The sequence below is a fragment of the Indicator indicator genome, chromosome 4 (assembly GCF_027791375.1).
Source record: "Indicator indicator isolate 239-I01 chromosome 4, UM_Iind_1.1, whole genome shotgun sequence".
NCBI lineage: Eukaryota > Metazoa > Chordata > Aves > Piciformes > Indicatoridae > Indicator > Indicator indicator.
Window position 1 is genome coordinate 8,355,074 of NC_072013.1, and position 20,668 is coordinate 8,375,741.

General features: G+C 38.4%; 1 protein-coding gene across 1 annotated transcript in view; it reads right to left on the minus strand.

Annotated features, from left to right (window-relative positions):
• STARD9 (StAR related lipid transfer domain containing 9) overlaps window positions 1–14,353 on the minus strand; it is a gene marked incomplete at its 5' end in the record, with an annotated part of 99,855 nt that extends 85,502 nt beyond the window's left edge. Inside the window, 3 exon segments of the mRNA XM_054400225.1 lie at window positions 7,647–7,763; window positions 10,670–10,739; window positions 14,310–14,353. Coding sequence (XP_054256200.1) covers window positions 7,647–7,763; window positions 10,670–10,739; window positions 14,310–14,353 — 231 coding nt within the window.
• Window positions 14,354–20,668: the final 6,315 nt, after the last annotated feature.

A 20,668-nucleotide genomic window follows, 5' to 3' on the forward strand; every position in this document is an offset into this window, starting at 1 on the left:
GATTTCAGTTGCCTAAAGACCAGCCTAACTGCAGTTATTCATAAAACATTGCTAAGATTGGAGAAAACCCATTTTAAAACTGATCTTGGATCAACCTTGGAAGCAGCATGAATATGATCTTCCATTCTGTTCACCCATGCTGTGGAAATACTTGTATATGAACATGGGAATCTATTTTGCAATGCTTTTTTTCCAGGTTTTTTAGGTATAGCAACTTATTTGGAAAAACCTATTGCAATAGGTTTTCCAAAAAACTTCCCTTTACAAAAGCAAAGCAGAAAGAATAAGGAATGGTCCTTAAATGAAAAGAAGAAAAAAAAAATATTACTGCTTTATGAGCATAGAGGAAAGTCTGTGGTATGATTACACAGAGGAATTTAAACTGTGAATATTCATCTACAAATAATAAAGTACAATCACCATCTGCATGCAGCTCACCTATATAACAGATTCTTTTTTGGTGGGGGTTTTTTTTGTTAAAAACAAACAAACAAAACTAAAAAAAAACCCAAACATCTCCATCATCATAAATTAAGTCTAAAAAAACCCACCATCATTCTTCCAAATGATCATATACCATTAAGTTGCTTTGGAAAGCTTGCAGGTCACCAGTGTCAAGTTTTCAGTTTTACTTGTGGGACAGGCAAAAATCACAAGTTTTATGGAACTAACACAGACTGTGACCATGCAGGTTCACTGCAACACGCAAAAAAGGCAGCCAAAAGAACTTGTTATTCTTTTTCTTCTAAGCTGCTGAATGCTCTCACAGATCCTTTCAATATTATTTAGCAAATTGTACTGCCTGCCCAATGTAAAGAACATGCTCTGTGTGTCCAGTAAGCAATGGTCAGTGCTTATTTGGGAAATAGGATGAGTGTGTATGAACACTAACAGTTGAAAAATATCTCATTTCATTCTTTGTGTAATGGTTTATAGATTTCCTTCAACTTGTTACCAATATTCAGCTTAATCCTTTCTCATGTACTCCTGTTTAGGTTTCATACTTGAAATGTATCTGCATTAAATCATAGTTGCATGTGAATGTATATGACTATATTTCCCTCAAATATCTCAGTGCCTCAGTTACTCAAAATTAATTTTTGTTGCAACAAAATACAGTCTTTTTAAGGTTGTGCATAGTAAATTGAAAGTAAACTTGATTTGGCTTTATCTTCCAATAAACCTTGTTTTGAAATTTGGAATTATTCATAACAAATCCCAGAGAGTTTTTCTGCAAAGACATCTTGCTATAGCCAAAAGGAATGACCTTATTCCATCATGAACTGAACACAGTAGCTGTGTTGCTGGCAGAAGGTATATAGCATGCATTATATGGTGGTTTCTTTCCTTCCATCATAATCCATTATATACTGTCTGAATTATTGCACAAAAGGCCTTTTTCTTATAGCATGCTCTCTTTTCACTTCCGTATCATGCTGGGTTGAGGAAAAAAAAGAATCTTGTGTATGGAATGCTTACTGCTTCTCAAATATTTCATGCAAAAATGCCACTTACGCCCACTGTCTCCTCCTCTTTCTCCCTCCTTTTGCACTAAGACAGTGTAGGGAGGAGAGACAGATGGAGAGAACAGGGCAAAGGATTTTTCAAAATACTTAACTTAGAGCTTTATTATGTTAGAAATTTTAGAATTAAGCACACGTCAGATAACAAATTTTGAATTTGTCTTGAGAATTCACAAGACAAAAACTTGGATCTCAAAAGGAATGTATGGAGGTGTAGAAGTATCACAAACAGCTTAGAAAGGAAAAGTCAGTTCTTCAGAAGTGTGACTACATATTTAAAAACAAAACAGGAGCAAGTACAGTGATGTAGCTTGAAGAAGAGTTGGAAACTATGTTGCAATTGTTTTGCTTCCAAACAATACTGTTGTGTAATTGTCCTAAACTTTTCCAACTAACATAAAACATTCAAACAAAATCCTCAAAAAACCCCACCAACAACCCTAGTGTGATATTGGAGATCCTGCATATTAAAACAAACATGTCTGTTTCTTGTTCTATTTGCTTTTCATTTACACTCTGACAAGGACGGAAGAAAATGATCTGTCCATCTACCCTGTTCCTAGTTGGAAGCAGTATAAAACCCAACTCTAATGGGAAGCCAAATGTGATAAAAAGCAATTACGGTATTTTTAAGACAATTAAGAAATGAATCTGTTTCAAATAAATTAAATTTGTTTAAATTAGTCATGTGAGTTCACTCACATGGGCCATCAGTAACCTCTATTTCTGCCTTAAAACACAGAAGAAAACTCAATCTTCCCAAAGAAATTATTTATAAACAAAGATAGAAATAATTAATGTGTTTGAATGGAAATGAGTTGTTCCTAAGCACACATTTGCAATGGACAAAGAGAACCTGTCTCACTTGTTATACAAAGTTTAGAAATAAACTACCTTTAATTTAATAAATTGTCTTGCTTTTGATCAGTCTTGCCAAACCCTCAGTGGTTCAAATGCACAGTGGAAGCGCATCAGAAAAGGAATCACAGTTATTCTTTCACTTACATTAATAAGTCAGTGCTGAAGAATAGAGGGGTAGGAGGTAAGAACATCAAGAAATTAGTAGCAGTTACTGACATGTGCAATTAGACTTGTTTTCATATCTTTACTACTTGCTCACTGTAAAACCATCCAACTTTAAGATATTACTTTTCACATGTGATACAGCACAGTGCAACCTCTACATACAAAGAACTCCATACAAAATCTTGAAACCAAGTGTTAGTTTTGGTTTGGTTTGTTGTTTGGTTTTTTTTTTTCTTTATGGGCAGCCACTTCTCATCAGAGACAATGTAATCTTTCTGGGAAAAAGATGCCAGAGTATATCATCACTCAGCTGTTTACAGACATCTCTGTGCGTCTCAAGTTTCTCAGATTTACCTCAAAGACAGTCACCTTTTTGTTTGGTCATGGCCTTTTTGGTTGAATGCTTTTAGTATTGTGTTTTAAAAGGTCCAAGGAGGGTCACAGTGTTACTGAAAACAACAATATTCAGAGGGACAATGAAGGAATATTCACACCTGCATAAACCTAATTATCACACCAAAGCTAAATAAAATCCTCACCAAGTCAAGCCCATACTCATGAAATTCCTTGACTAATATGACTACATTATTCTTTGGTAAAAATTCTGAAGTCAGTATTATTATTTCCCTTATGAATGCTATAATCTCCATTCAAATGATGTACTGAGGTTCAAAAACCTATGCTTGATATATACAAAAAGTGTTTCAGGAAAAACTCAGTTGGAGATTTGAAACCAGTGCAAATTGGGCACTTGAACACTTTTGTGGATTTCACTATCTCTACCATTCAAACCTTGTTAGTCTTGTGATGTATTCCTCTTATCAAAAGGAACAGATTGCTACACACCAGCTATCTATGGCAACTGCTGCGTGCAAATAACTTGCTTGTATATCCTGTGGGTCAGTCAGCCCACCATGGTTACTGTGCATGCACAATAACCGGATGGGTAGGATGGCTGGAGGGAAGCTGAAGTCTGAAGCTGTAACAACCAGCTACAAGAATAGTTAACGCTGGAGTGTCTTCCTGTGGCCCTAAGAAAACTCTTGTGCAGAACACCCTTCAGATTTTAACTGTGCTTGCATTAAATCAAGCTGAAGTATTTTTGTCAAGAAGATTTAAATGGGCGACATTTTTAAATATGATCCTTTGCCTAGTGGAGCTAAAACAGACTTAAGGAAAGATTCATTAAGAGCTATTTTAGGTTTTACAAAGGAAACTCAAGAGACTCAAACAGACTGTTCTACACCAAACAAATATTTAAATAAGTTTAAATTTAGATGCTCGTTTATGGGACAACTAAAGCAGTCTCAAAGCATCAACATATTAACTATTGTATTCAACTAACACAATGAATCTGTCTGTAAGAATAGGAAGTATAACCCTAAATATCATTACAATGTAATTATCACACAGTGTTTTTACTGCAAATGGATATATATAACATCAAAGAATTATCCCTTAGCTATACAACAGCAAAAGAGATGGATTTCCAACACTGTCTTTGGAAAACAATCCTGAACTACACAGAGGTTCCCAAAGGTAACTGTGCAGGAAAAAGGTAGGCAAGAAAGCAACACAAGTCGCTCTAACACAGTATGTCCCCTTATACTAAAGAAGATTTTGTATAGTACCAAATTTACCTCTTAAAACCCCTTTAATACAAGAATGCAAGAATACATGATGAAACTACCTCATGGTATGCAAGTGGTAAAGTCTAGGTGCAGGAACACAGCCAGCCTCTCTCTATGAGGCTAAACTAATTGCAGCAACATAGCTCAGAGAAAAATCAAGTTTGTCTCCAAAATGGAAAAAAAGGAACATCACCAGAAGTATCAGAGGTTCTTGTGGGGTTTTCTAGGGTGGGGTTATTTTGTTTGGTTGGGTTTTGATTTTCTCTTTTGTGTTTAGGTTTTTTGCTTTTGTTGCTGTTGTTGCTTTTTTTGTTGTTGTTGGTTGGTTTTGCTTTTTTTGTTGTTGGGGTTTTGTTGGTTGGTTGGCTTGATTCAGTTCTTTAAAACTATTTTGACAGTGATGGTTTGGAAATTCTTTCTGTTTTCCATGACTATGGAAAACGAATGTAACAAATTGCAAAGTCAGAACCAGAATCATGACCTTTTCCTTTTAAATGCCTATAATCCTGTAGAATTTCCTTTTGTTTCTCATTTCATATGTTGCCCATCAAATGGTCTGTCCCTGTTCTGATATATTTGCTACCTGTTATTTTTCGAGCCCAAACCATTTTTTTGACATTCAGTTTCTTTTAGCTGTACTTAGAAGGATTTAGTATGTTTCCTTTTATTCTTCCTTTAGTAGCTGGTAGATCTGGTTGATGTAGCCAGTGACTCTTAGTGTATTCCTTAATTCCTTTATTCTCTTTATGCACCAGTAAAATCACTTAGGAAAAAAAACTAAAAAGAGAAGGTAAAGTCTCCTTTGGAAAGTATTGTGCATCTATGAAAGCAGATGAAAATCTCAGCTCAAATATTAAAGTGCCCAGAGAATAAACAAAAGCAACAGGCCAAAGGATCTCAAGACTGGCCATCTAAAAAACAGAGGTCACATTGTAAAATTTAGCATTCAGCTTATTTGGAAAATGAAAACAATATAAAAGCTTACATTTTGTAAAGAATTTATGTAACTTACAAAGGAACTTATGTAACTTGTTCAACTTCCAAATTAAGCTTATAAACACTGTATAGCTTTGTATTTTACCACAGGTAGGAGAGAGAAAGAAAATGGAACTCTGGCTCATATTTAGATCCTCTGATGTTTTAAATGCAATGCAAACAATATTAATCTCTGGAAGAAATGGCAAGAAGTATTCAGATAAGCAGATTTGCATCTTTAAAACCATATTTTTATTCGACACTAAAATTTGCAGCTCCCTCACTATTGCTTCATTGACACAGAATCCTTAACAACTGAAGCAGCTGTTAGGACTTAGCTTTTATACACCCGCCTATAGGACAAAAAAGACAATTTACTGAAAGACAGCATTCTACAAAAATGAACCTGAAGGCAGATAATTTCATCCTCAACGAATACACCAATCACGTATGATAACAGTTGGCAGGACATCTTCAAAGAAAAAGTAATCCAAGGTCAGCATATGAAAGAAAGCTTTTACTGGATGACAGTGTTACCAAACCCCTTTTGGCTGCTGATAGCATCATTGCTGTAAGGAAGCTTAGAAACCTCAAGCTTAGCACTGAAGTAATCATCCAAAACATGGAATTAGTACAATAAACTTCATTCATACAGTGTAAGGGGGCAGACGAATGCAGAAAAGCATGGTAAGATTGCAGGGTTTCAGTAGCCTTCTTCCCAAGGACTTTTAATGTATGCTTTACTGGTTCTAAAATCACCAACACTGGTAAAACGCCCAAGAAATTCACTCATGACTCTTGGCCTTGGAAAGCACCAATCCATCTTTAAGCTTTCCATAACTCATCAAAGACACCTGCCTAAGGCTCAGTAACCCAATGGTTACCTGAAGCACTGCTGGATGCCCTGTCTGTCAGCATCAGGCACCAGTAAGGAAACTGCAGCTCATTACTTACTTTTCTCTGGCCAGAGAGTTCATGTTTTCCCCTCAGTGTTTTTATTGATGAAACTGATAGCACAACACTCACCACAATGTCTGAAGTGCCCACTTAGCCCCAGCAAGGAAGCTGCTCTGTTTATATTAAATTTTACATTCTTTTTCAATTGCACTTGTACTTAATAACAACGAGGACAAAAATTTACACTTTGTAGCCAATATTTATATTTTCCATTTGGCAATTAAGATAATTTTTCATACTGAGCAGAGCTAAAACTGACTTGGCAGACTGTACTTATCAACCTCGCATCTGCTAAACCCTTTCAGCTCAAAAAATCAACTGTGTTGTTAACAGTTCTAATTAGAATGCTTCTAAGTGTATTATGAGAGAAACATAATATAAAACAACAATAAGCAAATAAAACAACATGGGGGTGGGACAAGGAACCCAAACAGTTCAGCATTTAAAGATCTGGTATTTGTAACCCTTAAATGGAAGCTTCTAAAGTACACAGCACCAGATAAAGACAACTTCATTTTTTAAACATTAAATACATGTTCCATGTTCCTAAAACATTTTCCACACTATTGCACCAAGAAGAAAATGGAGCAAAGTCAAAGAATGCCACCTATAGTTCTGGGTAGTTGCCAAATTTGGTAGTTTTTCAAGTAATAACTCCCAAAAGTAAAATAATCCTGTGCTCACCACTACCAGAAATACAAATTTCATAGAGCTATCTCAGTCTTAAGTGATACTTTCTGTGAAAACCAACAAAATTACACAGGATGAAATACCAGGAACGATTGTACTGATAACAGACAAAAATTAAGTGGCACAATTCTGAAGACAAAACAGAAGTAAAAACTTTTTTTAATGCCAATGTGGTTATATGCATGCAGTATGAAATTTCTGAATAGCTTTGCTGTTTGTTATATTTATTTATAGTAGATTTAATTACTCCTATTAACAGAAATTTGTAATCACATCCTATATTCAATCTTCTTTCTTAAATCAAACCTGATTTTCAATCTAAGAGAAGCTTTCACTAATTATGAGACCTAAGATGCTTTATCAAGGAAAAATCCTCAGAATATAGTATAAGCAAAATATGTAACTATTATTTTAAAATATGACTACTGTTGATTCTTTCAGCAGAATCACCTCAACACTCTTCCTTTCAATTCAGAGCTTTCTCCCTCTCAAAACTGATGCCCTACCAAAAAAAAAAAAAGAACAAAACAAACCAACCAACCAACCAACCAAAAACACCTCATGGCTAAGCTATCGTCCTCAGATCTTCACAATTCATGATTACTATCCAAGTTAATATACCTGACCAAGGCATGCATTAGTTGACAAACAAGAGTATTGCAGTCCTACAGCACCTAGTTAAGGCAAAAGGACTGAGTACCTGGTATCACAAACAACAGAAAAAGGTTGGTACAGAAATGAAAACAAAATTTCACATACCCTACATCTCAAACTCTTCCTGTAGATATGACTATACAGAATAAAATAGGATGGGAACAACAACATGAAGAACAGCATCACTTACCATTTCCTGAGATGCATACTTTGGATCTTCGGGATCAACTGACCAGTAGCAGTAATCAAAGCTGAATGCCACAGTCTTTTCTCTTGAGTCCCAAGTGCTATCAAGCCTACTGTCAACCTGACAACAGAAATAAAAAGACAGAAAGCTGACCAAAAAGTAAGCATTTAAAAAATTACAGGAAGTTTATTGAGGATATGTACTGTGGAAAAGGAATGACAAATAGTTTATCCTTTTTATTCGCTCTTCTTTGATGCTTAGAATGAGGTAGAGACATCCATGACAGACCTGCTGAAGCATTTTTTTTCTGAAGGATTCATTATTTAGTACAGCTAAGGTGCTCCAGGCTTATTATGGTAAACATCATTCAGTTAATCTTCACAACATCTACGTATCAGCAGGAAACCTCTACAACTGTCTTGATATTTCTGTCATTCTTCTGTTTCAGTGAGACTTTTATCACAGAAACATGCCCCAAGTCAGAAAACAAAGCTAATTTTCTCACTGCATAGTTGGAAATGCAGGTCTCTGCCTCCATTTCCCTTTTGCTTCAGCACGATTGGAAGCTAATGCTTCTGTCACTGGGACTGCATGCTACAAATCGAACCTTTATGGGTTAAAAATAATGGCAGTGAAGGCTTTCAACCATAATAGTCAGAAATAGTGAAATGAAGGGTATTGTGTAAGTCTTTCTGTATAATCTTGCCCAAGTGATTTATAATAAAACAGGTAAGCTTATGAACAAGGAAATACACATTGCTCTATTCACAGGAGAGCAGTGAGTCAAAACATTACACAAAATTAACACGATCCACATGCAATTTTGAGTTAATTGGTGACTTTATCGGAACCTTTACACGTGCAATAACCTAAGCAGACAAAAAAAGGTTCTTTATAATATACCTAAACAAACTGCTTCGCTGATGGTGCCAAAAACCTAGGGGTGGCAAGGGCTGCCTGCCTAATTAGCAGATAAAGGACGTTGTAATCACTGAACTCTGTCACCAGCTGTGCGGTTTATGAGGAAAAGTAATTTACAGGCCCATCTGACAGTCTTGTGCTTTTGGGGTGTTTTTAAACTAAGAAAGCCCAAAGTGAAAAAGGACAGAGATGATTTAAAAACACCTCTGAAGTAAAAAAAGTTGCATGTATTTTAAACCCCACATGACTCTAAACTTGTCACACTGAACAAAGTACAACCGAGGCTTCCTTTAGTCAGAGTTAACGTCTTAATGAGCCTGTTGATCATCATCATCATCATCATCAATAATGACATTTTTAACATGTTGCAATTCAGAGATTTTTGGTCAATTCTTTCTTATTATTATAGTTCTTCTGCAGATAAAATCCCCAAAGCTAGCTTGAAGCACTGCAACAAGTAAAAATAAAAATAGATCTACATGAAATAAATACCCCTCCAGCTGAGGAAAGGCAGCCCCTGATTAGAGAGCTGGAGATATGTCTCTGAGAGTTTTGTCACACGAGGAATTGGGGAAAATAACTTCAGAAAGCAGAGAGAGTCTCAGATTCTGCAAAATGCAGCCTTTGAAAAAGAAATACACAGAACACAAGCAATGTTTTACATCCATGAGACCGCTCATACAGTTATCCCTAATAAGGGTTCCTCACTCGGTGTGCAAAATGCCACTCCACGCACTGACTTATTTGTCTTTATTTCTGCTCTGCAGTACAGGGTGCCAGGCATCTAAACCCAGCAAACACATCCAACACTGCCATGCCCACAACGTTTATAATTAGCGTGATACACTTGACTGGTTAGTCATGTTTCCTGTCTACTCTACAACACACACACGCATGCTATCTAATGATCAAAACATTTTAGGATTTTAGGGAAGTTTAGGGAGGTTCCCTAACTAGCATGATCATTTTTCCCCTATGGGTGTGTATTTTAGCATTATAATTACCCAAAGTTACTTAGGCAACCTCTTTGCTTGTCCTTGGTCCAGAAGTTACATGTTTTGCTAGCTTATGTCTAAATCAGCAACAGCAAAATAACACCAGATATTTGTTTCACACCCTGTTCAAGGCTAGGTGCTCTCTGTGGTACCTCCACCATGTTTCAGTCAAAACTTCTTAACAAATGTTTAGCCTTGTCCTTTTAAAATCAATGCCAGTAATATTTTCCCCTCTTCTTTCTTTAAAAACAAGTACTTGTAATCAATACAAAACTAACTATAATTGAAAAAGGTAAGTAGTTAAAATCCCCTCATTCAATTTTTGCCAAGGCTTGTCTTCAAAACCTAATGTATTATTACCCTCAAACCAGCAACCTAGAATAACCAGGTCGCTTGCAGAGTCAAAGAAAAAGGAGACAAGGAATAGAAAATGCATCCATCTTCTAGGATCCCCACGATAATCTCATGGTTCATTTATTTGCCTTTTGAGCAGAAACATGTTTGACAACACAAAATTGCTTTGCTCCCATTCTATTAATTCAGTGAAGGGCTGTGGCAGCTTTAAGTAGTTCAAGAGTCTAAACCAGAGGTCTGGTTCCCATGCACGCTGGCTCCAGAGCTCTCATGGAGGATGACAGCTACATTCAATTTATTCTTATAGCTCTTGGTATTTTACCAAGGCCTGAAGCATAGCTGAACACATTTAGCTCCATTTTGTGCAAGGCAGTTGCACTCTGAGTGCAAATATGAGAGCAGGAGAGATGCAGGGAAATAAATCATCCAGGTCTTAGCAGCAGTAAGATAAGCTGAGAATCCTAAGCAAGTTACTAACAGCTTTGAATGATGGCATGCAGCCAGATCGCAGGAGTTTGACAAATATAAAATACACAAAACACAACACTTGTTACATTCCCTTGTCCAAAACAAAAACAACCAGTAAAACACCACAAACCAACTCCAAGACAAAACAGTCCTCCCACACGTTTTTGCTGCAGCTATTCTAGGGCTGTGCTGGTTTAAACTTTTCCCTTCATAGTTCTGTTAGGGAGATCCAATAGCTAAGCAAACACAGAAAAGTATCAGGGTACTGGGATATTTACAAAAGCATACCTTTATATTTCTGACTTTTGCTACTTTGTCTTCAACTTCTACAATCACTCTTCCTCCTTCTGCAGTCTCTCTGAAACAGAACACATTTAAAATATGAAAAGACATGTCATGATGCATGTCAAATCTGTAAACCTCAGAAATTTATGTTTATGTAAAAACCCCTGCAAATCACAGCTTATAGACCATTTACTTTTGCTTATAAAACATTTTGTGAGATGAAGCAGCATTTGCAGATTTGCAGCTAGGTATCTCAGTAATGAGAGGGATTAAAACCCAGGGTTGTAGTGATTAGACAGTTTCCATGTGCTTGTCCTAAATACTTTGTTAGGATTTTACTTCTAATTGAAAGTTGTTGTTTTAAATTACATTTACAAAGAAGTAGAGTGGAGCACTGGTAGACTGGATATGCTTTGTGGAGTACAGATCCACATCACAAACTTAAACCACAAGTGTCATCAAGTCACACCATCTGATTTTTACCACATAATCCAAAGTGTTTGTGGTAGTCCTCAAAAAAGTACTCTTCAGAAAACCACAACTGTCCTGAAATGTAAATGGATGAGATTGTTTCCCCAGTGTAAAGGCCCATGCACTCATATACACTGTCTAAAATTACCACTGAACACAGCTATGACTGGCTACTACAGCCAACTCTCACTTCCAAAATAAGTTATATTAGGAAAGAATACAAAAAAAAGGATGTTGCCACAGCAAAAAAACCAAACCACCTTGTTCCTGGGACAACAGCATGACAGTAATTTGAAGTTAAGGACATTCTTATTTATAGGTGTGTTGAGTCACATCCCTCTCAATAATCACCATGCATTTTTTTTTACACATAGCAAGAGAGAAATGAGGAAGAAGAGGTCGGAAGCTTTTTTCTAACAGCAGAAAAATAAATGAACACTTTGCTACTGAGAAGCTAAGAACAGGGAAAAGATTTTGTTATTCTTCATGTTTCTTCTGTATTCCTCTTTGCACTCTGATAAATCTTGTAGGCTGCAGTTCTACCAGAACCTTATTTTAATGAAGCCTAATGCCTTCGCCAAGCTGGAAGAAATTGGTGTAGAAATAAATTTTGTCCATTGTGAAGTTTTGTCACATTTTGTTTCAAATTAAGCTGAAGCCAAAGGCGCTGTCATTTGAGATCACGTGTAGAAACATTAGTGGATAATCAGCTCGATCAGTGTTATCAGATCAGTTAAAAACTAGGTAAGACAAAACATAACTTTTAACACTTAAACCCAAAGCTAACAGCCACCCTGCACAGTAGACCAGATCTAAGAGGAAATGGAACATTTTGATGGAGAATTTCACAAGAATTTCACAACAGTGCAAGGCAGACAAAACTGAAGGGATCCTTTAGGATGGAACTTGCTTCAGTTACACCTGTTCTTTCCTCCACTATTCTAGAATAGCACCCCTATTCTGCTTCCTAATCCCACAGTATTCCCTTGTTTTCAGTCCTACTGTTAATCCTCCTGTTTTATTACCCTAGTTACAGCTCACCAGGTTCCTATTCTCCTCTCCTTATGCACACACCCCACCCCTTGCAGGTACATGCTGTCTGTTCTCTCTGACGTCTTGCCTGTGGGCCATGTTCAGGGTCTTTTAAGTGCTCTGCAGGTCTCATTTCCTTTTGCTACTGCTTTGTAGCTGGTTTTAGGCTGATGTCTCCACTTCACAGGTACCTGACTCTACTCTCCTTGTTGTCTCTTTCAGCTTCTTTTTTTCCTAGACTTTTGTAGAAAGAAGTAGCCTTCTGTGGCTTACTGTGATAGAGACCTGTGGCAGTTTAGGCTGGGTGCCCCCTGCCACTGCCGCATGAGATACACCTCTGGTGTCCTGGGTGCCCACCCACAGGGGTGGACACAGGAAACGACGTATTTCTACCCATAAATCCTGCGCCCTATAAGGCCATCTGCAGAGTCATTCTCTTCCTCTTTCTTCCCTCTCTGCTCCCATGGGAGATGTCCTCTCTTATCGGGTAATGCCGGGGGAGTATCCTCAAGGCCTCTTAGGCCTGTCTAGGCCTAATGCCAGGAGGAGAATGGAGGGGGGGGCAGTCTCAGACCTGGCCAGCCTGAGACTTGCCTAGCAGCGGGAGGGGGAAGAAAGAGCCCTGGGGGGGGTTTGGGTTTACCCTCAGGTGGGAAGAAGGGAAGGATTGGGAAGTTTTAGGAATTATGTAACTGGCTCTGTACGCTTTGGGATGTTCTCTGCCACTATGCTGTGTAGTTTGTAGTTTTCTGTAGCTTCACCAATCGCTTTTCCATTTAAACTTTCCATCACTCTCCAATCCGTTTGTGTGAATCTCATTCTTTTGTCCCTTTCGGGGCAAGAGACGATCTGTCTGGCCCCAAACCCGTACAAGACCATTTTCACACTGCTTACAAACAGACCAGAGGCACACTTGTAGTGAGCACAGCAAAATGCACACCAGTGATCACTGCTGCCGTCTCTGAGACTCTATCACTTTCCAGGAGGTTTTTTCCAACCTTATTGATTCTGTGATTCTGTGGATGAGACCAATAATAACCTCTAAGTAAGACAGAACAGTTACCAGCCTAGCTCCACTTGCACCTGGGACAATTTATGCCACCTAAGGGCACAGCTATGCAAACACCATGCCAGCAGCTAAGTATAATGCTCAGGCAAATCTAACCCATGGTTTCCTTTGGTCATAAAGTCTAAAGTTTTTACAGGGACAACTTGAGGGAGCCAGACTGATCTTTTCCTTTCCATTAACACTATATTGTACAGTGTCTCTGCCTCTTGTTTATTGCCAGCTTCAGCAGACGTATCTTAGAGAAGCTGCCACCTTTGCGCCTTTTGAGTGACTGACCATGGCCGTGAAAACAAAGAAACAAACAATGCAGGGTGTATTTGCTAAATTTTCCTAGTCTTCAGAGAACTGTGTCCCAGACAAAATGGGTTGAGGACACAGCTGTTGAGAGACCAAAGGTGCAATGAGCAGCGCACAAGGAGTCCATGCCCCTCCATCAGAAATTGTAGAGAAGAATGTGAAAGAGCACTAAGAGTCCATGCTGCTCCATCAGAAATTGCAAAGAAGAAGGTCAAAGCATGAGACATTGTCAGTGCTCTTTTCAGATAAAGGCTTGCTCATATAGTTAAGTCTTTACCTACTTTTACCAGACACTTGGTACATACATTCATAACCTAGGAGAGGAAGTACAGGATGGCCTCCTCTGGTCTCATTAAGCTCTGCACTCCAGCCCTGCAATGGCACAGGACAAGAAGAGTGCTCCTGCCTTGTACCATCTCTGAAGTTTTGTACCGCTACAAGAAGATCATCAGGTGGCTTGCTTGAGCAATCCAAGTCAGAAATATTCCTGATGATCCATCAATGTTTTGAAAAGATGTGGAATAATGCTGCTTTCTCTTTCATGCCAGAGGCATTGAGGGGAGGAGGGAAGAGGAGTGGAAAAAGTCTTTTCATCTATCATACCACCAGCATTTAAAGAAGCATGAAATGAGGAATTAAAACAAAGCTAGAGTCCAGTCAGTTCAGTTTCATCCACCCTTGATTTCCCAGCTGTTTACTGAGTAAAGACTAGTATAATTCATGGACTTTTGCATCAACGAAATTCTGTGCAAATGCCATGATTTCCATGCAAACCTGAATTTGGATACAGGGGTCAATTTTCATGCCACCAGGACAGAATTTCAATCTGCTGTCATCGTTAAATAAATGACAGTGGCACTGAATGCTGCAATGCACTGTCTCGCCCCTCTTGCTTAGGTACCTCTTTCACTGTCTCAAGAGCAGCTGATACAGTAAAGCATTGAAATCTAAAAAAGAGGTGCAAAAACTCCATTTATAATCTATGCCATAGGTAAGAAGAGGGCAGAAAAATTTTAGAAGTGCAATAATTTTTAAAGTTCACATAAAGCATTAGACTAAAGAAAAGGAAACTGAGGAAATGCTACCCAAAACTTGCATAAACTCTATGCATAGTGGTAGTGTCTCACTGTACTAGCATCCAACCACTGCACCATTCCCCAGGGGAGATGCACAGTCATCTCTAGGCATGCAGTCATGTCATCTTACGTGACAACTTCTCTCAGACAAACTGCCCAGCAAACACATGGCTCTGATCAGATTATTCAATGACATTGTGCCCTATTTTTCTTTGTTGCATACAAAGATCTGATCCCTTCTCCAAAACATTTTGATACTCATGAAGTATTCGTAGGATTTGAGAAGTGTCTAATGAAAATACAAAATGTTAGTTAGAAAGCTTCCAAAACCTGTTTTTGCTGTGTTGGTTTAGGACATGTTTGTAGCTGCTTTTGCACAGGGAGCAAGGGAAGTGAAAGAAGGGAAGAAGCAGTCAGCTTCCTACTCGGGGAGGTAAACTGCCAGCAGCTCCTGACTGAAACAGGTATCGGCACAGTATTGATACATAACATCAGCATAAGCATCATCTTCTGTGGAACAGGTGGTGGTGGCCACTTGGGACATTCAGAGTCCTGCCCTTTTGAGGAGCTAGAAAGTCTGGCCTTTACCAAACTCAGAAAGCTTGCTTCCTGCCACTGCAAGAAGAATACATCTGGGAAAGGTTGCTCATGCAGTACCCTTATAAAACAGATGAGGTTTATGAAAACCACCTGCTAATGCCACGTACAGATACTAAGGCAAAAGAGCAGCCATCTCAGTGACAGTTTATATTATTAAACTTTACATAATTGACTAGGCAAAGGAAAATAATTAATTTGAGAGAGAGAGGGGAAAAGATGTCATGATAGCCTTAACAACAGGCTAGGTTGCAACACAGGATATACAAATGTTAAAACACGTTTGTTTGGGAGAGGGACCTCCTTTTTAAACACAAAAATAGAATCTCAACTTTTCTTTTAAAAATCCCAGCTCTTCTGTGAATAAGAAGCTTGAAATCATGAGCAATGCATAACCAATGAAGTTTGTACAGATTTTCAGACAGCAAATCTTGGAGGCCTGAGACAGTTCTTTCCCACCATCAGGTACCAACCCAAAAACCCATGGCTTTATGGAGAGAGTTCAACTACCACCAGCTGAAGAAAGGGACTGTTGTGTTACAGAGGGACACAAAGGGACGACAGTCACTCAACTATCAGAGCAACAGATGAAAGTAGATAGAAGCCTGCCTTTTCTCTAGGTGTGAGGAATATATCTACTAAAACATACAACTGAGACAGGTAAGGAAAGAAGGTCAGAATAGAAGAAATATTCTTTAATCTTCAATGGCCTACCTTAGCCTAAACTTTGGAATAGCAGGAGAAGTACTTAATAGTCCTAAGCAACTTAAAAGGTGTTTTCTGCTCTTGCCTCTTTTTTTCCCCCCCTGTATTTATACCTTTTCACAGAGGCATTCTGGTCCCTTTGCATTTGAAAATTACATCCATACAGAATACATGTTGAATACCTGTAAAACCAAATTATACTGCATCCATTTTCCAGATGATTTTTGTCTAATGTATTTCCTGTGCTAATGGAAAATATATACAGGTTTCTAAAGAAGTTATTTCCAATTCCATCCAGTAAAGCATTTAATGCAATATTCCATTAACAGAGAGCTCAATTATCCAATACACACTTGGGTCATAAAATAAAGTGTAAGTCAGTTCAGGAAAAGCACTTTGGTACTTTTGGATTTTGGTACTTCAAAAATATAAAGGAAAATAAATGTTCTCTCCTTGCAAACACTGGTTTGTTTGCTTGTTTGTTTTTGTTCTTGTTTTTTCTTTCTTCAAAGGCAGTTAAATACAAACACTCTTAAAACACTATTCAAAAAAGCACAGAAACCCTGACATTTAGAAGTTGAAGATCTAAACAAAAATAAACTGTATGAATATTAATGGTGCCAGTATCTTGTGTCATTATCCACCTGCATCAAATACAACTGAAGCAGTTTATCACAACAACAATTTAAATAAAGTAAGGTCATGGGGTTCTTTTGATTTGTTTTGGTTGGGTTTGTTGTTTTGTTTTGTTGGGTTTTATATATATATGTATGTATGTAATTGGAAAATCTTTTGGAATGTTAACCTAAATATCTATGGCTATCCTTCCTCAGAATATGTCACTCTTAACAGTGACATTAGGAATTTTTAAGAGAGAAAGAGAACAACCTAAACAAGGCTGGTTAAAAAAAATGCTTAAGAAGGGCAGCAGTGAGCAACTAGTGCAGCATAAAGGGAGTACACTTGAATAATTTGTTTTAGTGGGAGCAAAAGGGAAAACAGCAATAATCTCCACTCTACTGTTTAATATTATTTTGATACAGCATTTAACATCTGTTATGCATAAGAGTCAAGGAATGTTTTCTACACAATTTGTTACAAGTTATTGCTCTTGTCAGCAGTAGGCCACATGGCTGTATCTAAGCTCTTGTGGTTATACATGAGGATGTAAAACAGCTAGTAGCACAGTCTACAAAACAGCAACAAGTCTTGCTTACAAAATAATCCTTCCTTTTACTTACCACTAGGTGATCACAAAGAACAAAGGAAGTGGACCACAGCAAAGAGACTGGCTAACAAAGCTGACCCTACAGCAGATTAATAAAGGTATACCTAGTAAAATCCAACATTTCCAGAATGATTTTAAAATAAATTTTGTTTTTCCACATCGCTTTTCTTTTGAATAGAAATGAATTTTAAATATTCACATCACAATGAACCAACCAGCTGAGCTCCTCTCCACTTGTTCACTGCAGCTATGCTCATCACACTGCTCAGGTCAGCCTGGCACACCCTGCATGTTTCTGGAAACCACAAGCAAGAAATTTTCCCTACAGTTCCTTCCCTGCCTTGGGCATCCTCACACTTGTCACCCAAGTTCTTAGGACCTCAAATTTAACTCCTCAAACCCTACCCCATCTTCAAGCCTCATTACCTGCTGCACCCCAGGAAAGAAAATAGAGCAGCCATACGGAGCAGCAGTGAAGAGGAAAACACCTCCTGCACCTAACACTGATAGCAAACATCTGCACAGCTGGAAGGACAGTTCATCTTTCCCACTTGGGACTTTTCAGACATTTCTTTGACATTTTCATTTGCCAGAGTGTGGAAGATAAGCTCAGGAACTCCTGAGGGGATTGAGAAATAAACTGCTGGCCAGAAGGCTTCAAGATACAGCTTGGAAACAATTCAAAGCAGAAAAAGTCAAAGGGCAGCTTTTGGATTAATTAATCTGTTTTGTGACTCTTTCAGGTGACATGTCTATGAGGTTTGTCAAGGATGGAAGAGTTCATCTACGAGTTCTTAAAGACACTAGGAAAGGAAAGATCCTTTCACATAAAGAGCTCCTTGCTAGTCTCTCCTTTTCCAGGTACAGAAGCAGCTGAGAAGTGGAGAAGGTATTTTCAACAGCAGATTATGCTCTTGTGCTGGGTCCTGCACAAGTAGCTTCCCAACTTCAGGGCCCAGCAAAGTACTTTAAACTTTCAAAAAGTGTTATGGGGGAACTTGCATGCTATAGCATCAAGTTATTAACTAACACTACTATAATTTTACAATTCATGTAATACAAACTTGCTGTGAAATGTTTTACCCAGGTGCCAATCCACAATCCGTGAAGGAATGCAATGTCTTCTAGTCACTGGTGCATGCCAAAAAGAGAATCCTATAGTAATGCACAAGGCTTTTTGTTGTGGTATAGAGCACTGTTTTTTTAAATCCTTCTTTCTATCTTTAAGACTGCTTACATAGCAGCTCTCAAACTGTATCACAGACAAGGGAATGCATCCTGGGTATGCACAAGTGAAGCAAGACCAGCTGGATACAAAGCAGAAGGTGCAGCTGGAGTGGATCATTGAAGAAAAGGCATGAGGCGGCTGTGCGGCATTCTGGTCCCAACCATACTGGCCTGGACACACTGACTGCTCCCCTCCTGGAGGGCCTCTCATGCACAAACACAGCCCTCCCTTCCTCCTCTCATATATCACAGGGCTGGCACTCACCATAAGAGCAATCCACAGCCACAACTAGCTACTAGAATTATGAAGGGATACCACAGGAACAAACATATTTCTGCTGGCCTAAATAAACAGCAGAGGGGCATGTCTAATGATGCAGGTGCTTCTGTAGCCTACAAAAACCCAACAGCTTCAAGAGAGCAATCCAGGTGCAAAGAGAGCCCTAGACACAGTCCTGAAACACTTGATAGGTAATGTATGCTTTTTCTCAGCCAGTCACACTGTTTCCAGGTATGAAAAGTCAGATCTGCTATCAGAGCACCCACTCTGCACACCACCCTGTTGGCATACTCCACAGCAGAAATCAAGAAAGCAAAAGAAACAACATTCCTAGTTCACATAGTTACGTGCTAGCATTGAAAGTGTTTCCATCAACAGCTTCTGACTGACGGCCAAAAATAACATTCGGCTTTCCTTCCAAAAGTCTGATACCTAATAGACTGAGCATGAAGATGTCCAGAAATAAATCATAAAGGGATTTCATCAGCTCCCATTTAATACCTGATTATTACCTATTGCTATTGTCGATTTATAGCATCCATTCAAGCTTTCATATTTCATTCTGAGGCAGAAACATAGTGACACAGAACAAGTACCCATGTAACCACAAAGTAACAAATCTTGTATGTAGAATAGTAAGTGTGTAATAAAGACATTTTTAAAGCACTGTCACTGCAGGGAACATATTTGAGGGGATTTATTTATTTTGATGATAAAAAAAAGTTCAGTCTGTTACAGAAAGACTGATGGAGAACATTGGCTGCAAGTTATTTAAAGTTTAGGCAAAACTGCATTCTGTATAACTGTACTGGCTTTATAATGGTCAGGGATTATTTGTGCTTAGGAGCTCTTGGTCAAAGAATGCATTATGATGGGTGCCATACAGACACAGAACAAAAAGACCACTCTCTGCCTTATGCTAAATGACAAGTTGCAGATGTGATAAACATGGTTTATAAAAAATGGAAAATTTAAACAGAAAGCAGGATTTTATGAAATCTAATATTAATACTTTAACGTCTGAACATTCTGTAAATTTTAAGATGCAAACCCAACATTCATTTGCCATTGTAAATTAAATTAAAAGATGCAATGAGCAAGTGAAGCCTAGAAACAACCAACTAGCCCTCTAGTTCTAGCCTGCAGCTTTTCAACTTTTGGGACTCTTCAAAAGCAAAGTTCAGTATTTTTGGCTGGATTGGTGAATGTACAAATTACAGTGCTCCAATCCAGTTGAACTGAAATTTTTACTCAGGAAGCTTTTCTTTTTAAAGCACCCAAGAGATCTTAGGAGCTCTGGCAACATGGGAACCTGTTTGAGGCAATCACGGTGTGTGTACAGGGAGAGTAAGAGGTCTGTGTGATCACAGTATAAGAAGCTGGAATAGAAAGAGCAGGCCTTTCTCTCCACTGAGAGCTTCAGTACTTTCAATGTCTGTCAAGGTTTCTTTAAGCCTTTATATGTTTAGTATTTGCCTTGAAGTCCTTATATTTGGACGATATTCTCATGACAGTCTTCACAGAGAATATCCAATCACTTCCCCTTCCCATCTGTAAAAGACAAAAATCCACCCTGAAATGCTTTTGCTGACCTCAGTTGTGGTACAGTACAAGAAACTTGTACTTTGTGGTTGAACACCACAAGACAGGTCTCTGCCTCCTTATTCCATCTGAGCAGATGGAATTACTTAACAGTCTCTTAGTACTTAGCCCCCGGGGTTTCCACTCTCACTTCCATACAAACACTTCGTTTCAGCACCAGATTAGCTTCTCCCATGTGCAGCAGGCTGTCCACCTTTTCAATCTTACCCTTCTTTCCAAACTACATTCCCAAACAAACAGCTGGCCAACACTGACTGTATTGAAGGCTTTCTTGTTGCTACACCTTATCTGACAGGCTTATAGGTGCTTTTTAATGCTATAATGATATATGCACTGTTATGCAGTATTTAGTTCTATCCATTGGGGAAAACCCTCACATCAAGACAGATACAGTGCAAAGTTCCTCACCAAGGAGAGC